Source organism: Lytechinus pictus, chromosome 15, assembly GCF_037042905.1.
Source record: "Lytechinus pictus isolate F3 Inbred chromosome 15, Lp3.0, whole genome shotgun sequence".
Taxonomy (NCBI): Eukaryota; Metazoa; Echinodermata; class Echinoidea; order Temnopleuroida; family Toxopneustidae; genus Lytechinus; species Lytechinus pictus.
In genome coordinates, this window is record NC_087259.1 from 24,071,771 (window position 1) to 24,085,724 (window position 13,954).

The 13,954-nt window shown below is 36.7% G+C and overlaps 1 protein-coding gene across 1 annotated transcript; it reads right to left on the reverse strand.

The window, feature by feature from the left end:
* Positions 1–296: 296 nt before the first annotated feature.
* On the reverse strand, positions 297–13,522 carry LOC129277954 (uncharacterized). The gene is made up of 4 exons (XM_064110447.1): positions 13,324–13,522; positions 8,139–8,244; positions 4,675–4,862; positions 297–3,661 (listed from the first exon to the last, which is right to left on the reverse strand). Exons 2-4 carry the CDS (start codon positions 8,235–8,237, stop codon positions 2,980–2,982), a joined length of 969 nt encoding a protein of 322 aa, XP_063966517.1. The 5' UTR covers positions 8,238–8,244; positions 13,324–13,522; the 3' UTR covers positions 297–2,979.
* Positions 13,523–13,954: the final 432 nt, after the last annotated feature.

Below are 13,954 nucleotides of genomic sequence, written 5' to 3' on the forward strand. Positions count from 1 at the left end.
TTAAAGTACGAAATTGCATCTTGGAAAGCGCCATATAAAGGGATTCCTCCGTTGCTATCCGGGGAAACCGCGGTGAGAACTTGCCTTCAATATTGATTGCTCTTTTTACTGGGCTATATCACCGAATAGTGATTACTAATAATTACGGGTAATCAACATAATATGCCACCATTATGATTCATCCGATGAAAAAAAAGCACTTTCATGAATGATTGAGTAATAAATCAGCCCCACCCCCTTGAAAATCGTTACGTGGCCCCTGATAATACAAAGAAGTTACAAAAATACACATGACGTAAAATTTTGCAAGTATTTATTCATTTTCTTCCCACTGCTTTATCAATACCTTTTCATACAAAGTCATATGAATTAATTATTGTAGTGCAAAAATAAAGAATATGCAGTATTTACATATCATGTGAAGAAGGCGTAAACCCTCTGACGCTGGGGTTTGTGACGAAGCTCTGGTTTCAATTATCCATGTCGTCAGTTTTGACATGTAGGCCTGATGAGTAGTCTGCAAGCACAGACTCATATTTGACACTTCAACCAATTATACTATGTCTAGTCGTAAAGACTAGACGCCAAATTGTCTGTCTGTGTCCAGATACAGTACATAGTGAATCAAGTCTCACTACTTCAGACACTGAATTATGTACTATGCGAAAACCAAGGGTCTGTGCCTTCAGACTACAATAACCTGATGGCTACAGTCACATCTTCACAATCGACCCCAGACTGACAAAATCAATGACGTCATTACCAATGGCACACAGTCGGTCGTTGGAGTTAGTTCCGTTGGTGTGACTGGATATAGGCTCTTTAACAGTACACATGCACACATGTCACACATAAACAGAAAACATGAAGGTAAGTATTCTGTTAAAGTCTCCTTAACTCACGTGTTTTGGGTCTGAAACCTGATTGGCTAGAAATTTCGGTATGGTACACAGTTTAAGCTGACGGCGTATGTTTTCTATTATTATTATAATTTTAATTTTCATGAAAATTTTTATTTGCATAGCGCCATTCATCTGTAAATACATCAAAGGCGCCGAAAAATGTTATGCCAATTGTTGTTATACGCAACTCTCATTTTGTGTAACTTGTACGTAATGTTTATATTTATTTTTTAATGATGACAGGCCTACATTCGTTTTTCATTAATTCCAGTTACGAATATGGTAATTTTCCACGGAATCCTGATTTCTGATATATGGAGCATTTTCACAATGGTGTTGCCAGTGGATACCAAAGTTACATACAGTAATGAAAACTGTTATGTAATAGCTAGGGCCCAGGACGGGAGCAGTTCAAGTTATTATATACTCAAACCCTTTAAGTAATCGAAACTGTATAATCCCGATTGTCACATTACGAGGCCCATCATCATAACTATATCCATTGGCAAAACTATTTATTTATCTTGGTATTTAAAAGTTTGCTTTCCGGTGACATTTGCTCCTGCGACAATTTCTCCGGATTTAATTTCGTCTAAGATGTAGGGTTAGGTTGCAATAGGGTTTTTGATAGGTTTAGGTTGGCTATAGTGTTTAACCCTGGGTTAAAGTTGGTCATTCGATTGGAATTTAGAGCGGCGCAATTATTGTCGCTGGAGCAATGTCATGGAACATTTATTTCCATTAGTTTGAAAGGCAGTAGTACTAGTATTGTTATCATTATTATTATTATTAGTAGTAGTAGTAGTAGTAGTAGTAGTAGTAGAAGTAGAAGTCGTAGTAGTAGTAGTAGTAGTAGTAGTAGTAGTAGTAGTAGTAGAAGTAGAAGTAGAAGTAGAAGTAGAAGTCGTAGTAGTAGTAGTAGTAGTAGTAGCAGAAGTCGTAGTGGTAGTAGGCCTAATTGCAGTAGTAATTACTATAGGGCCCACATACAATATTTCCCTTCATACCTTTCATTAATCAAATTCTCCCATAGCATTTCGCCTTCTTTGGTTATTTCCCATTCACCATCCTCATCATCTTCATCGTTGTTGTTGTCGTTGTTATGCAATCATTTTTATGATATCACCAGCTTCGCTCCTACGACGCTGTCGTTCACACACAATAGTGAGTATTCGCTCGTCAACCTACGGGGCTTCCAGCGACGCAGATGTATCACAAGCCTAACATTTATTCTAAATTCTAGACATCAAGAAACAGGGAATTAATGTAAAATTGGGCTTGCCGTACGTGGGCGTCGCTGAGAGAAAACTCGCTAAGTCCCTGCGAGTATAAGTCGCACAGCAGGGGCCGCTGAAGCGGGGGGGGGGGGGGGGGGGGCTGAAGCCCCCCCCCCCCACTTTTTTCCAAAACCTTGTACAAAAACATAAAAATGACCATATGATTGTGATTTTTTGCATGGTCAGCCCCCCCCCCCCACTTTTGGCTCAGCCCCCCACTTTGAAAACCGTTCCGCGACCCCTGCACAGGGATTAGTTAATGAAACACACGTACATCGTACATCGCCAACGCCAGTCGACATTGTTTTTTGATTGGTTGGGATTTTTTACCTGATTGCTAAGAAAGCATGAATGCTTGTAAGCAAGCAACCAGAGGACCGACGGCTTAAGGTCCTCTCCGAAGGACCTGGTAATGAGGATTAATGCCTTACCAAAGGGCAATAGCGCACCAAGTGTGAATCGAACCCGGGTCACCGGAATACGAATCCCCCGCTCTACCGACTGAGCTATCGCGCCTCCTCAACATGGCGAGATACATTATCTCAAGTCAACTTATGAAAAGGCTGGATAATGTAGATATGAAATTAAATCGTTCTCTCCATTTACTTTTTATGAAAATGTGCCAACATGACGAGATATCGTATCACGCTATGTTGACATACAACATTTTGTATGTCGACTTGGCGAGGTAACTTATCTCGCCATCTCGACAGGTCGACAGCTTGAGTAGGACACATAACAAAATGAACATCTACGAGTATGAAATAAAATGTGTGGTCCCTAAAAAAAGTTAGTTACGTCTATGGGTTTGGTTTAATCCTATGGGCAGCCATTTCATTATAATAATCCTGGGTTGCATCCACGCATTTTATCATGTCAGGGGTCATATCATCACGTGGTACCAGAGGTCTTGGGGCATTGAAACACGTGCTGTTTAGAGCCATATGATAAGGACCCCTCAGTGTACCGTCTTTCTTCTTGAGCGGGTGGAGACATCGCCAATCTAAGGAGCAGTCAGGAGAACTATCCCATTCAAGGAGACTCGGATTATAGGGCATGCCAGTCGCCTCACACAGCTTAGGTAGCAGCTCGGCCGGGTGGTTTGCTAACTCATCCGAATCGATGATCACTGGGTTGGGATCGATGTTCTCGCGGACGTGTTTCCACAGGTCGAATTGGCACTTGTACATATAACCAGGCATCATGAACGGAACGTCGGTCGTCATGTCGAAGTTCTCGTCCTCGAAGGAATTGCCCGGGTCCTCTCCCCGCATCATCGTCATGTTTTTGAGTTGTACCATGAGCAATCGGCGAAACGATGGAAACATACATTCTGGTCTGCGGATGAGGAAGACATGCTTGAAGTTAGACTCCTTGCAGGGCAGCGTGTCATAGAAGCCTGTGACGGCGTATGCCATGTCCTTGATAACATGCGATTTACCCGGTGGTAAAGAGTCTAGCTGGTTCCGAACACTGTCTCGTCTGAAAGTTAAAGAAAAATATTGCCATTGCGTTATAATATGATGGTTGTTGTTTAGACATACACGATGGACTCTAGATCAAGTTAATCCAAATTATGTCCCATCTTCGTTCAATATAGAAAAAAATAATCGCTTCTTGAAACAATTTCACATTCAATTTGCGTATAGGCCTATGTATTTAATAAGTGTTCTCACGGAAATAGGCACCTCGCCTCCAAACCCAATACCATCATTGATCTAAATAATGCAGAGCCCAAACTGCATCACTACCTATCAGGCCTCTTCCAGATTTACATAGGCAAATAGTCCGCTTTTCATAACGATAGTAGATTTACAATATGTTAATTCCCAAATCAAAATTCAAGCGAAAGGATATAATTCTTAACTGCTACCCAAACTAGGGTCCATTACCCCCCCCCCCCCCCGCTCCACCACCACCCCACTGCCCATTTATTTTCTACTTTTGCCATTACATGTATATCAAGTCTGCTGTCTCTTTTGATGCCAAGTTTTAGACAAGGGAGCGACGGTGACGAGGGTTGTCAGCTATAGCGATACAAAAAAAAAAAAAAGTTCAGTTATGCAGGCGACGCGTCGTTGCTAAGCCAGTGCATAAATTATATTTTCTTGAGTAAAGGTCCTAGCTACCAGCAGCCCCTAAGTTAGGAATTACCATTAAAACGTAACCCAATTCGATCAGGAAGGTCAATTAGGCTCCACTAAAAACGGCAACATGTAATTTCTTGTCAGGTCACGTAGTCCGAGGCCTTATAATTACTCCATCATCGGGATTACATCTTATTATTATCATTGCTATTATTAGAAATAGCAGTAGTAGTAGTAGTAGTATAGTATTAGTAGTAGTAGTAGTAGTAGTAGAAGTAGTAGTAGTAGTAGTAGTAGTAATAGTAGTAGTAGTAGTAGTAGTAGTGTAGTATTATTATTATTATTATTATTAGTAGTAGTAGTAGTAGTAGTAGTAGTAGTAGATTTTTTTTGGGGGGGTGAACTCACATCACGAGAGATGCATCAGTTTCCCCTGGGGCGTACTCTTTTTCCATTTTTGATCCTTTAAGTACAGATGCCATACTCTCAGCGAATGCCTCTGCGTTGAAATCTCTGGCATATCGAGGCAAGGGGAAGCCCATCTTCTTGCATGAAATGTCGGTAAAGAAGGCGAGGCAGTACGGTTCGAACCAGGCCTGTAATAGCGAGAGAGGAGAGAGAAAGAAAGAGATGGGGAGAAACAGAAAGATGATGCCACATAAATTAGTAAGTGGTTTTGATGGGCTGTTGTTTATTTCCAAGTTATTGGTCTAATGCCAGTTCGTCAAATTATACCAACTCGTCTATCATTCGGTGTATCATCAATTCGTCCACTATCCACATGGTCTAATTGCCATTTCGTCCACTCACGATTAAGTATAATAACCAGTTGGTCCAATAGCCATTTAGTCCATAAACCATTTGGTCTAATTGGATAAGTGCTATAATTGTGCGAAATGAATAAAAAGAAGATAGGTATTAGACAACCTGTTTATAAAACGAAATGGTCATTAGACGAACTGGTGATAAGACGGAGTGATTGGTAGACGAAATATAGATGGACGGAATGGCATTAGACTAAATAAAGGTAGACCATGTGATGAGTGGACGAGTTGGCAATAGCCGAATCGGCAGTTTACCTCTGTTTTGGTGTACTGTAAGGCTTTAATGTGACTGTCTGCGGAAGTTTTTAAATATTCTACTTTACGAGATGATATTTAACTCGCCATGACGATACACAACTTTCCATAAGTCAAGCTTCATTTCGATATTAAGCCGACATGGCAAGATTAAATATCTCGCCATCTTTAAAGGTCAAGTCCATCCCAGAAAATTTTGATTTGAATCAATAGAGAAGAATCTAACAAGCATAATGCTGAAAATGTCATCGAAATCGGATGTAAAATAAGAAAGTTATGACATTTTAAAGTTTCGCTTATTTTTCACAAAACATTTATATGCACAACTCAGTGGCATGCAAATGAGAGAGACGGTGATGTCCATCACTCACTATTTCTTTTGTGCTTTATTGTTTGAATTATACAATATTTCAATTTTTACCAATTTGACATTAAGGACCAACTTGACTGAACCTTAAGATGTTATAACAATGGTAATACCACATATTCAGGGAGGAATAAAACTTTGTCTCACAGGACAATGAGGAGAAAATAGAATAATTCATATTTCATATACTAAAATACAAAAAAAATAGTGAGTGAGTGATGTCATCAGTCCCCTCATTTGCATACCGACCAGGATGAGCATATTACTGTTTTGTGAAATTAAGCTTAAACTTAAAAATGTCATAACTTTCTTATGTTACATCCGATTTTGATGTAATTTTCAGTGTTATGCTTGTTGGATTTTTCTTTTATTATTCAAATCAACTTTTTGCTGGGGTGGACTTGTCCTTTAAAGGGATGGTCCGGGCTGAAAATATGTATAGCTTAATAAATAGAGTAGAATTCACTGAGCAAAACGCCGAAAATTTCATCAAAATCGGATAACAAATTACAAAGTTATTGAATTTTAAAGTTTAGCATTATTTTGTGAAAAGAGTCGTCATGAATATTCATTAGGTGGACTGATGATGTCACATCTCCATTTTGTTTCCTCCAAGAACTAGAAAAATTGGATTGACAACTGAATAGTGCTTTAGATATTTATTGCTGCAACTTATTTCATTATAAGGGAGACATATTATTCACACAAGTATGAAATAATGAAAAAAATAATGATTTTATGTAATAACATAAGAAAACGGAAAGTGGAGATGTGACATCATCAGCCCACCTAATGAATATTTAAAAAAGACGACTGTTTTCACGAAATATTGCTAAACTTTAAACTTCAATAACTTTATTATTTGTTCTCCGATTTTGATGAAATTTTCGGCATTTTGCTCAGTGAATTCTACTCTATGTATTGAGATATAAATATTTTCAGCCCGGACCATCCCTTAAATGCTTCCTACCAGGCGTGACGAGAATATTATCTAATGTGTAGATAGTGGAATTTCGTGACAAAAGTTTGTAATTGCATGTACATGGTGTAATAAAGGCCCATTGACATATATTATGATATCAAAAGGGGGATGGAGTGGATCCAATCATCCTAATTCGACAATTGTATTGTTTATATTAAAGGAGAATGAAACTCTTGGAGCAAGTTAGCTTTTGTGAAAGCAGAAAAATCAAAGAATAAGATCAACAAAACTTTGAGTAGAATAGGACTAGCAATAAAAGAGTTATGAGCATTTGAATGTCGAGATCACTAATGCTATGGAGATCCTCCCATTGGCAATGCGACCAAGATCTGTGATGTCACACACGTACAACTCTCCCATTCGGACACTGAAAATATACCCCAAAACATCTCTTTTTTGCTCATTCTAATCATATGACAAACGATTCATCAATGATATAATGTTGTGAAACCTCTGTACTTGTCATCTCATAAAGAAAACACCTAACCTTGTGATAGACTCTATAAAAGTGAGAATATAAGTGAAATAAGTACTAAAGTAATGAGGGAGTTGTACGTGTGTGATATCACAGATCTTGGTCGCATTGCCGATGGGAGGATCTACATGGCACTAGTGATCTCAATATTCAAATGCTCATAACTTTCTTATTATTCATTCAATCTTCCTCAAACTTTCAACAATATGTTTCTTTGATTTTTCTCTTTAATATGGATTCAGCTAGTTTCAAGGGTTTCATTCTCCTTTAAGCACAAATGGAGCTTCATTGGAAAAATAAACATATTTGGAGCTCTATTTAGTTATATGATACAATTAATATCCATGAATTAGCATAATTAAATACCTGAAATATTTAATATTTTTGAAAAATTAATAATGGTTTTATAGTAGATAACATCGCCGGTGATATGCATGATGATCACTCGGTCCACGGCCGGGAACTAGTGAGGGGTAAGGTGATTCCACCTGACCCCCCCCCCCCCCCCCCCGAGGCGCAGAACCTCCTACACTCTTAAAATGTTGGGCAACATACTGCTAACACAACAATTGGTTAAACAAATTATCCAACTCTGGGTAGTTTTCAACCAATTCTGTGCAGTTTTCACCCAATAAAAGCACACATTATTGGTTTAAAACTACCCACAATTGGATAAAGTTTCGACCAATTGGTGTGTGGATAGTATGTTGCCCAACATTTTTAAAGAGTGTAAATTAAGCTCGGCCTGGTTAGGTTTAATAAACAATTTCAAGGAGTTTGAATGTTACCTCTATCTTAATGAGGGTAAAATCACGAAAATCGTCGTGATACGATAGTGTTGATGATGGAATGTCGGGGATGAAGATGAAGATAGCAATGATGACGATGACGAAGATGCTAATTATGAATGACACAGAAAAGAGTTTACGGGGGTTATAAAAATAAAAAGTAACTAACTTCTCGACCTACCTGTGCATTTGGCAGGAAACTAAGGCACTTCAAAAGACATGTTGAGATTGACCGAGGAACACCCCAGATGATCACACGAAATGTCTTTTCATCGGCCATCGTGGAACTATAAAAAAACAATAACACCATTAATCATTATCAGACCTATCTGTTTGTGTCACATGCTACATAATGTTTAAAGGTCGTGACCATCCATTTCCTAAAAATTCTCCCAAAAACAGACGGAAAGTTAAAAAAGGCATATTTTCGCATCACTTGAACGAAATAGTAATATGAAAACGAACGACCAATGACATCATGCGCCCACTATTTTATTTGAATCTTATCGTACACTTAAAAAAAAAAAAAAAAACCTTCTTCGAATTTGTAGCTGCCACTTAACGGAATACTTCGGGCCGAGAATATTTATATCTAAATAAATATAGTAAAATTTACAGAGCAAAATGCTAAAAATTTTATTAAAATCGGATAACAAATTATGAAGTTATTGAATTTTAAAGTTTTAGCAATATTTTGTGAAAACAGTTATACGCACTTCGTCATGAATATTCATTTCGTGGGCTGATGATGTCATATTCCCACTTTTTTTTAATTTTTATTATTACATGAAATCATAATTGTTTCATTTGTTTCATACATGTAGAATGATGTGTCTCCATTATGATGAAATAAGTTGCAGTAATAAATAAAAAATGCACTTAATCAGTCGTCAATCCAACTGTTTTAGTTCTTGGTAGAAATTTTTTGAATAAACCTAATTTCATTTAATAAAATACAAAATAAAAATTGGAGATATGACATCATCAGCCCACCTAATGAATATTCTTGAAGACATGCCTAGAACTGTTTCACCAGAATAATTCAAATCTTTAAAATTCAATAAGTTCGTTATTTGTTATCCGATTTTGATCAAATTTTCAGCATTTTGCTTTGTGAATTTTACTTTATTTTAATTATGAATATAAATATCTTTATCCAGGAGCATCCCTTTAATATATAAGAAGAATTTAATCTTTGTAACTGGGCAATTCCATAAAATATGTACGTCCGACCCCATGTATATGAGACCGTAATGAAATGTTCGGTCTCTGATTTCAGGGTCTTATGGAAGCATGTAATGCTCTCAAATGACCATGTTTTGGTCAGTTTATGAAGTGAAGTATAAGAATTGAGAAAAATGGGGTGTCTATTTTAAAATGGATTAAACTTTTCTTTGCACTGACTTGATTTTTTAGGTTTAATATACATTTAAGAAAGTTCAAGTAATGACGACTTGCTTCAATTGAGTGAATCTAACTCTAATTAGGCAAATATATTAAAATATATGTTAAATGTACTTCATTTTTTTATTCAAAGCACTGTTTACTTGAATATTCATTAAGAGCGTTAACGCTGATATTTTTCAATAACTGTCATATCTATTTGTGTTTGAAATTGTTTTAGATTAGGGTGTGCAGTATATATATATATATATATATATATATTTGTTTAATCAAAGGAAGAGCAACATTGAACAGTCACCCATCTGAAAATTCAGATTTTTAAAAGATCAAGTTCAGATAAAGTTCTGTTTTATTTTTTGTTAGGATGCACCGATCGCGTATAATTACCTATCAAGTACAGGTAAGTGACAATTATTGAAGTCAATAATTATGTGGTTAAAAGTCTATTAAAGTTGAAATAAGATACCACTGAAAGTCGGACGAGTAATGGACTTTTATCAATTAGAATGTCCCCTCCCCTTTTTTATATTGCAGTGAATGTACTTAATTGAATTAAGTTGATATAATTTAATTTTTCTCTAAATGCAAATGAGCTAACCTGGTCCTTAATTACACTCCCAGAGTGAGATGAGAAACCGGTCCTGATGGAGTGAGATTTTGGTCTTTGGAAAGTGGGGTTAATTTGCCTTCTTTTTTTTAGTGAAAGGGTGCATATGTTTTACACTTTCACTCCAAAAGAGCTGAAAATTCACTCTTGAAATTCTCACTCCATCAGGATTTTACAAAAAAAGGGTTATTCGTTCTATTATTTGCAGTGCCCCAAAGCGCTCCCATATACTGGTAATTCTTTGAAAATACGAAGGATTCGTATTCATTCCAATTAGGCCAATATGTCTATATAAAAATGGTAGTTTACCACATGTTTTCACGATTTTCGTTTTTAACAAATCAAAGCGTCGATAAATAACCAACAAGGCAGTCAGATGAATTCCATTTACCTCTCTTGAGGACATTCAAAGCCAAAAATACATTTATTAATGAAGTCCCCAATTTCTGGAATTACCTTGATAAGTGTCATGAAAATATCCCCATACATTGTAGATCTCTAAACACCTTTAAAAGTACATGTAAATTAACGAAAATCTTATTCAAGCCTTGCAATCTTGTCACTAAAAAAGAATCACATTATACAGCCATTGTAATGGGGCTATTGCATCATTTTCCTCTCGAATTCCCGAGCGAAGGCGGTATGTGTCCTTGCAATCAAACCAATGCATCGATAAGATGAGTGCATGACAATATTGTATTAATTACGGAAGTGCTTGAAAGGACACGTAAGCTCCGCCCCAAAAAGATGTTTTGGAGGTCAAGCCTTTCACACGTAAATTGTACCGTTATTTGAGTGAAACTTACTGGAATTCACCTCCAGAGAAGAATTTGAATTCGTGATTGTGATTAGCGTTCGTGATTCTAGTTAGCTTTCACACGTGCTAAAAATTCGTCATTAGCCTTATTTTCACTGGAATCATTCAAATTATGATTTTTTTTATCGTGTGAAAGGGCGGAAGTAAATGATTTTTTTAACCGATTAACGACAGGAATGACTTCTAATTTGGAATTGATAATAATCCTATATCATCTTTTTGAGACGAGTTCATTTATAGGGCCTTTTCACTCGTGAATCTTGAATCATCATTGTAATGATGATTGCTGTAATCGTGACTGTGATTAGCGTTCGTGATTCTAATCATGTTCTAGTTTGGTTTCACACGTCTTTAAGGCTAATGACGTATTCGCCATTAGCCTTATTTTTCACTTGAATCATCATTCAAACTACGATTTTTTACCGTGTAAAAGGGCGGTTACATGGATAATTTTCCCCGAAACAATGAATAAGATTCATTCCAGATCTACATGTATTTCCTTTTTCTTGTTTTCTGTAAAATCCATTTGCCTTTTCCAACTGGGCAGAATTTTCTCAAATATATGTTTTATCTGTAATATATTCCATGAAGTGAGACCTTTACTTTTGAAATGTGCATCTGTTTTCAATTCACCATCTTTACCGTCAATATGTTTTAACCTGAATGTACCTTTTGATATTCGATTTGCATGATATAATGGAAATCCTCGAAAACATATATATGTTTGTTATTAAAACATATATATATTTGTTATTAAAAATGACTTCATTACCTTTATACATGTAATTGTTACAGATTTGTCTCAAGTCTATACTGATTCCAATCATGTTTTCAATAGCTCTGAATAAAATGGCGATGAAGACAGTTTTAACTGTCGAATATCATATTTACATAGAAAAACAAATTATTCCTCCGATATATGGAGTACAATAATCAAAATACAATTTCCATTTCATTTGTTGATTCCCGATTCATAGTCTTTTAACCCACATGATTCTCTGAACTTTGATAATTCAAAATTCATAATTTCAAGTCCCCAATAAGTATAATCAAGAGACATCGTAGTTCTCTTAACTTTGTCTTTTCCTCTCTATAAAGAAAAAAAATCATAGATCAATTTATTAAGTTCCTGAAATATCGAATGCGGAAATGGATTGAGTGACGTTATAAATATCAACTTACAGTATATGAAAGTTTTTACCAATTGTATTTTACCCATTAAGGGTCTCTGTGTTTCCACCATGAGAGGGAGTTTTTTATTTTGCTTAAAATTTCTTTATAGAACTTTCATACTCTCTTTTACTTGAATGTCTAAGCTAAATTATGCCCCTAATGGTGTACTTTTCCGAAAGGGGTGTCTCTGTTTTTTCTTGATTAAAATTGCCTAATAACAGTACATAATATCTTTTCTTACATAGAACTTTTATTCAATTTCAATCTAAACAAACTTGCAAAACTTCAAAAAAGTATTTCTAAACGGTTCATTGAACTAAGATTTTTAACAAAAAGGTAATATAATCGGCATAAAGTACTTGTTTCTCTTCTGTTCGCTGCTTTTGTTTCACTGCTCGTTTATGACGTCACAAATCTAAACCTTTTGATTCAAATAACTTTCTTAATCTTGGATTTACCTCAAACCTTCACCAATATATTTAATTTTCTGCTATTTTTACAGCAAACTTTTATTCAGGGTGAACTTCCTCTTTAAGTGGTACATATATATTTGCTTGAACTGCATGGTATACATTTGATGGAAAGGGTTATTTTTTCAGTTGATTTTTACTGGTCCAGTTAGAAATCAACTGGCCCAGTAAAAATATACTGGAATCCGGGACTGGAATCACGTAAAAAAATAAAATTACTGGTCTGTTTTTTTTTCCTTCTGGGCAGTGCACCCCCGCCAGCCTACACCCTTGAGAGTTTAGTTTAGTTTTGTCATGTGTTTTTGTGATTGCGGCCTCAGCCAAATACGACTATACTCTGTAAAGAGGACTGTACTCAACGGAAGAATAAGAAGAGAGGTAGGGATATAATATTATGGAGCGTGCGTCTTACGGTACAAAACTAGTACAATCCCTGGTAGTGGGACAATATACAGTCAGTCCGCAAGCCCTGAAAAGTAGCTTCTTTTATCCAAGTGATATTCATGGCTAGAGGGTTTTTGCATAGTTAATGAGCTTGGTGCGAACCAAAACACCTCTTTTTATTCGGCCATTGCTGCTCTAAATATTGACCAAATTTCATGTTTTTGGTATCTTTGTAAAGAAGAAGAATCATTCTTTCAGGTCATGTGTTTGGATTTTTAAAAGGATGTTGTAATATAGGAAAAGCTTTTGATCTAAAACATGAAACAAAATATTTTTTTATAGGAGCACTATCATGACAACATGCATGTCCAAGTCGTGACTGTAGTTCTAGAAAAAAGTAACTTGTCCCGGGAACTTGTACATGATTGGAAGTCCCAACCTTCATGCTCATATATATATCTCACACATCGAAACATTACTACAGAAGAGTAAATTGTAGGTATGCACTTACCCTTTTTTTTTATTAATCCTTTTCGTTCAACTCAGGCCCTCCCTATTTGGTTTTCATGCCAACAGACTGCCAATATTGCGTGGGAGCTCTCTCCAACTTCAAGATTAGAATAAAGGTAAAAAGGCCTCGCATAGTTGGTCGCGTTGTATTGTCCGGGTGTATTGTTCCCGTTAATGCTTTCTAAGCACCATGCCCTTTCTCTGTAGTCTGCTGGCACAGACCCTGATTGAAACTTCGATAAAAAAGTGTGTTCCACGCAAAGACTAGCTCAAACAAAACAATGTTTCCAGCATGAGCGAGAGGGCCTTCAGTACACAAGGCATGAGTAGGCTGCAATTCAGACCCCTCGAGTGAAGGGTTTGCACAGCAGATATACTTTCTCTCTTCTTTTCTTCGAACTGCTGGTCCTGGATTCGTCCGTCGATAAGTATAGGGGTCAATGCAGGAGTCAATAGATCCGTTTGGCCCAGTGGGTATTCGGGGGTATTGTATGAAAAGATTTTCCCTCGCACAATACACGTACTGTACCTGCGTGCGTGCGATGATGCACCTTCACCCTCCACCCCCCCCCCCCCTCTCTCACCCCGCCCCCCTCTCTTTCTCTTAATTCCCCCCTCTTCAAAATAGGATA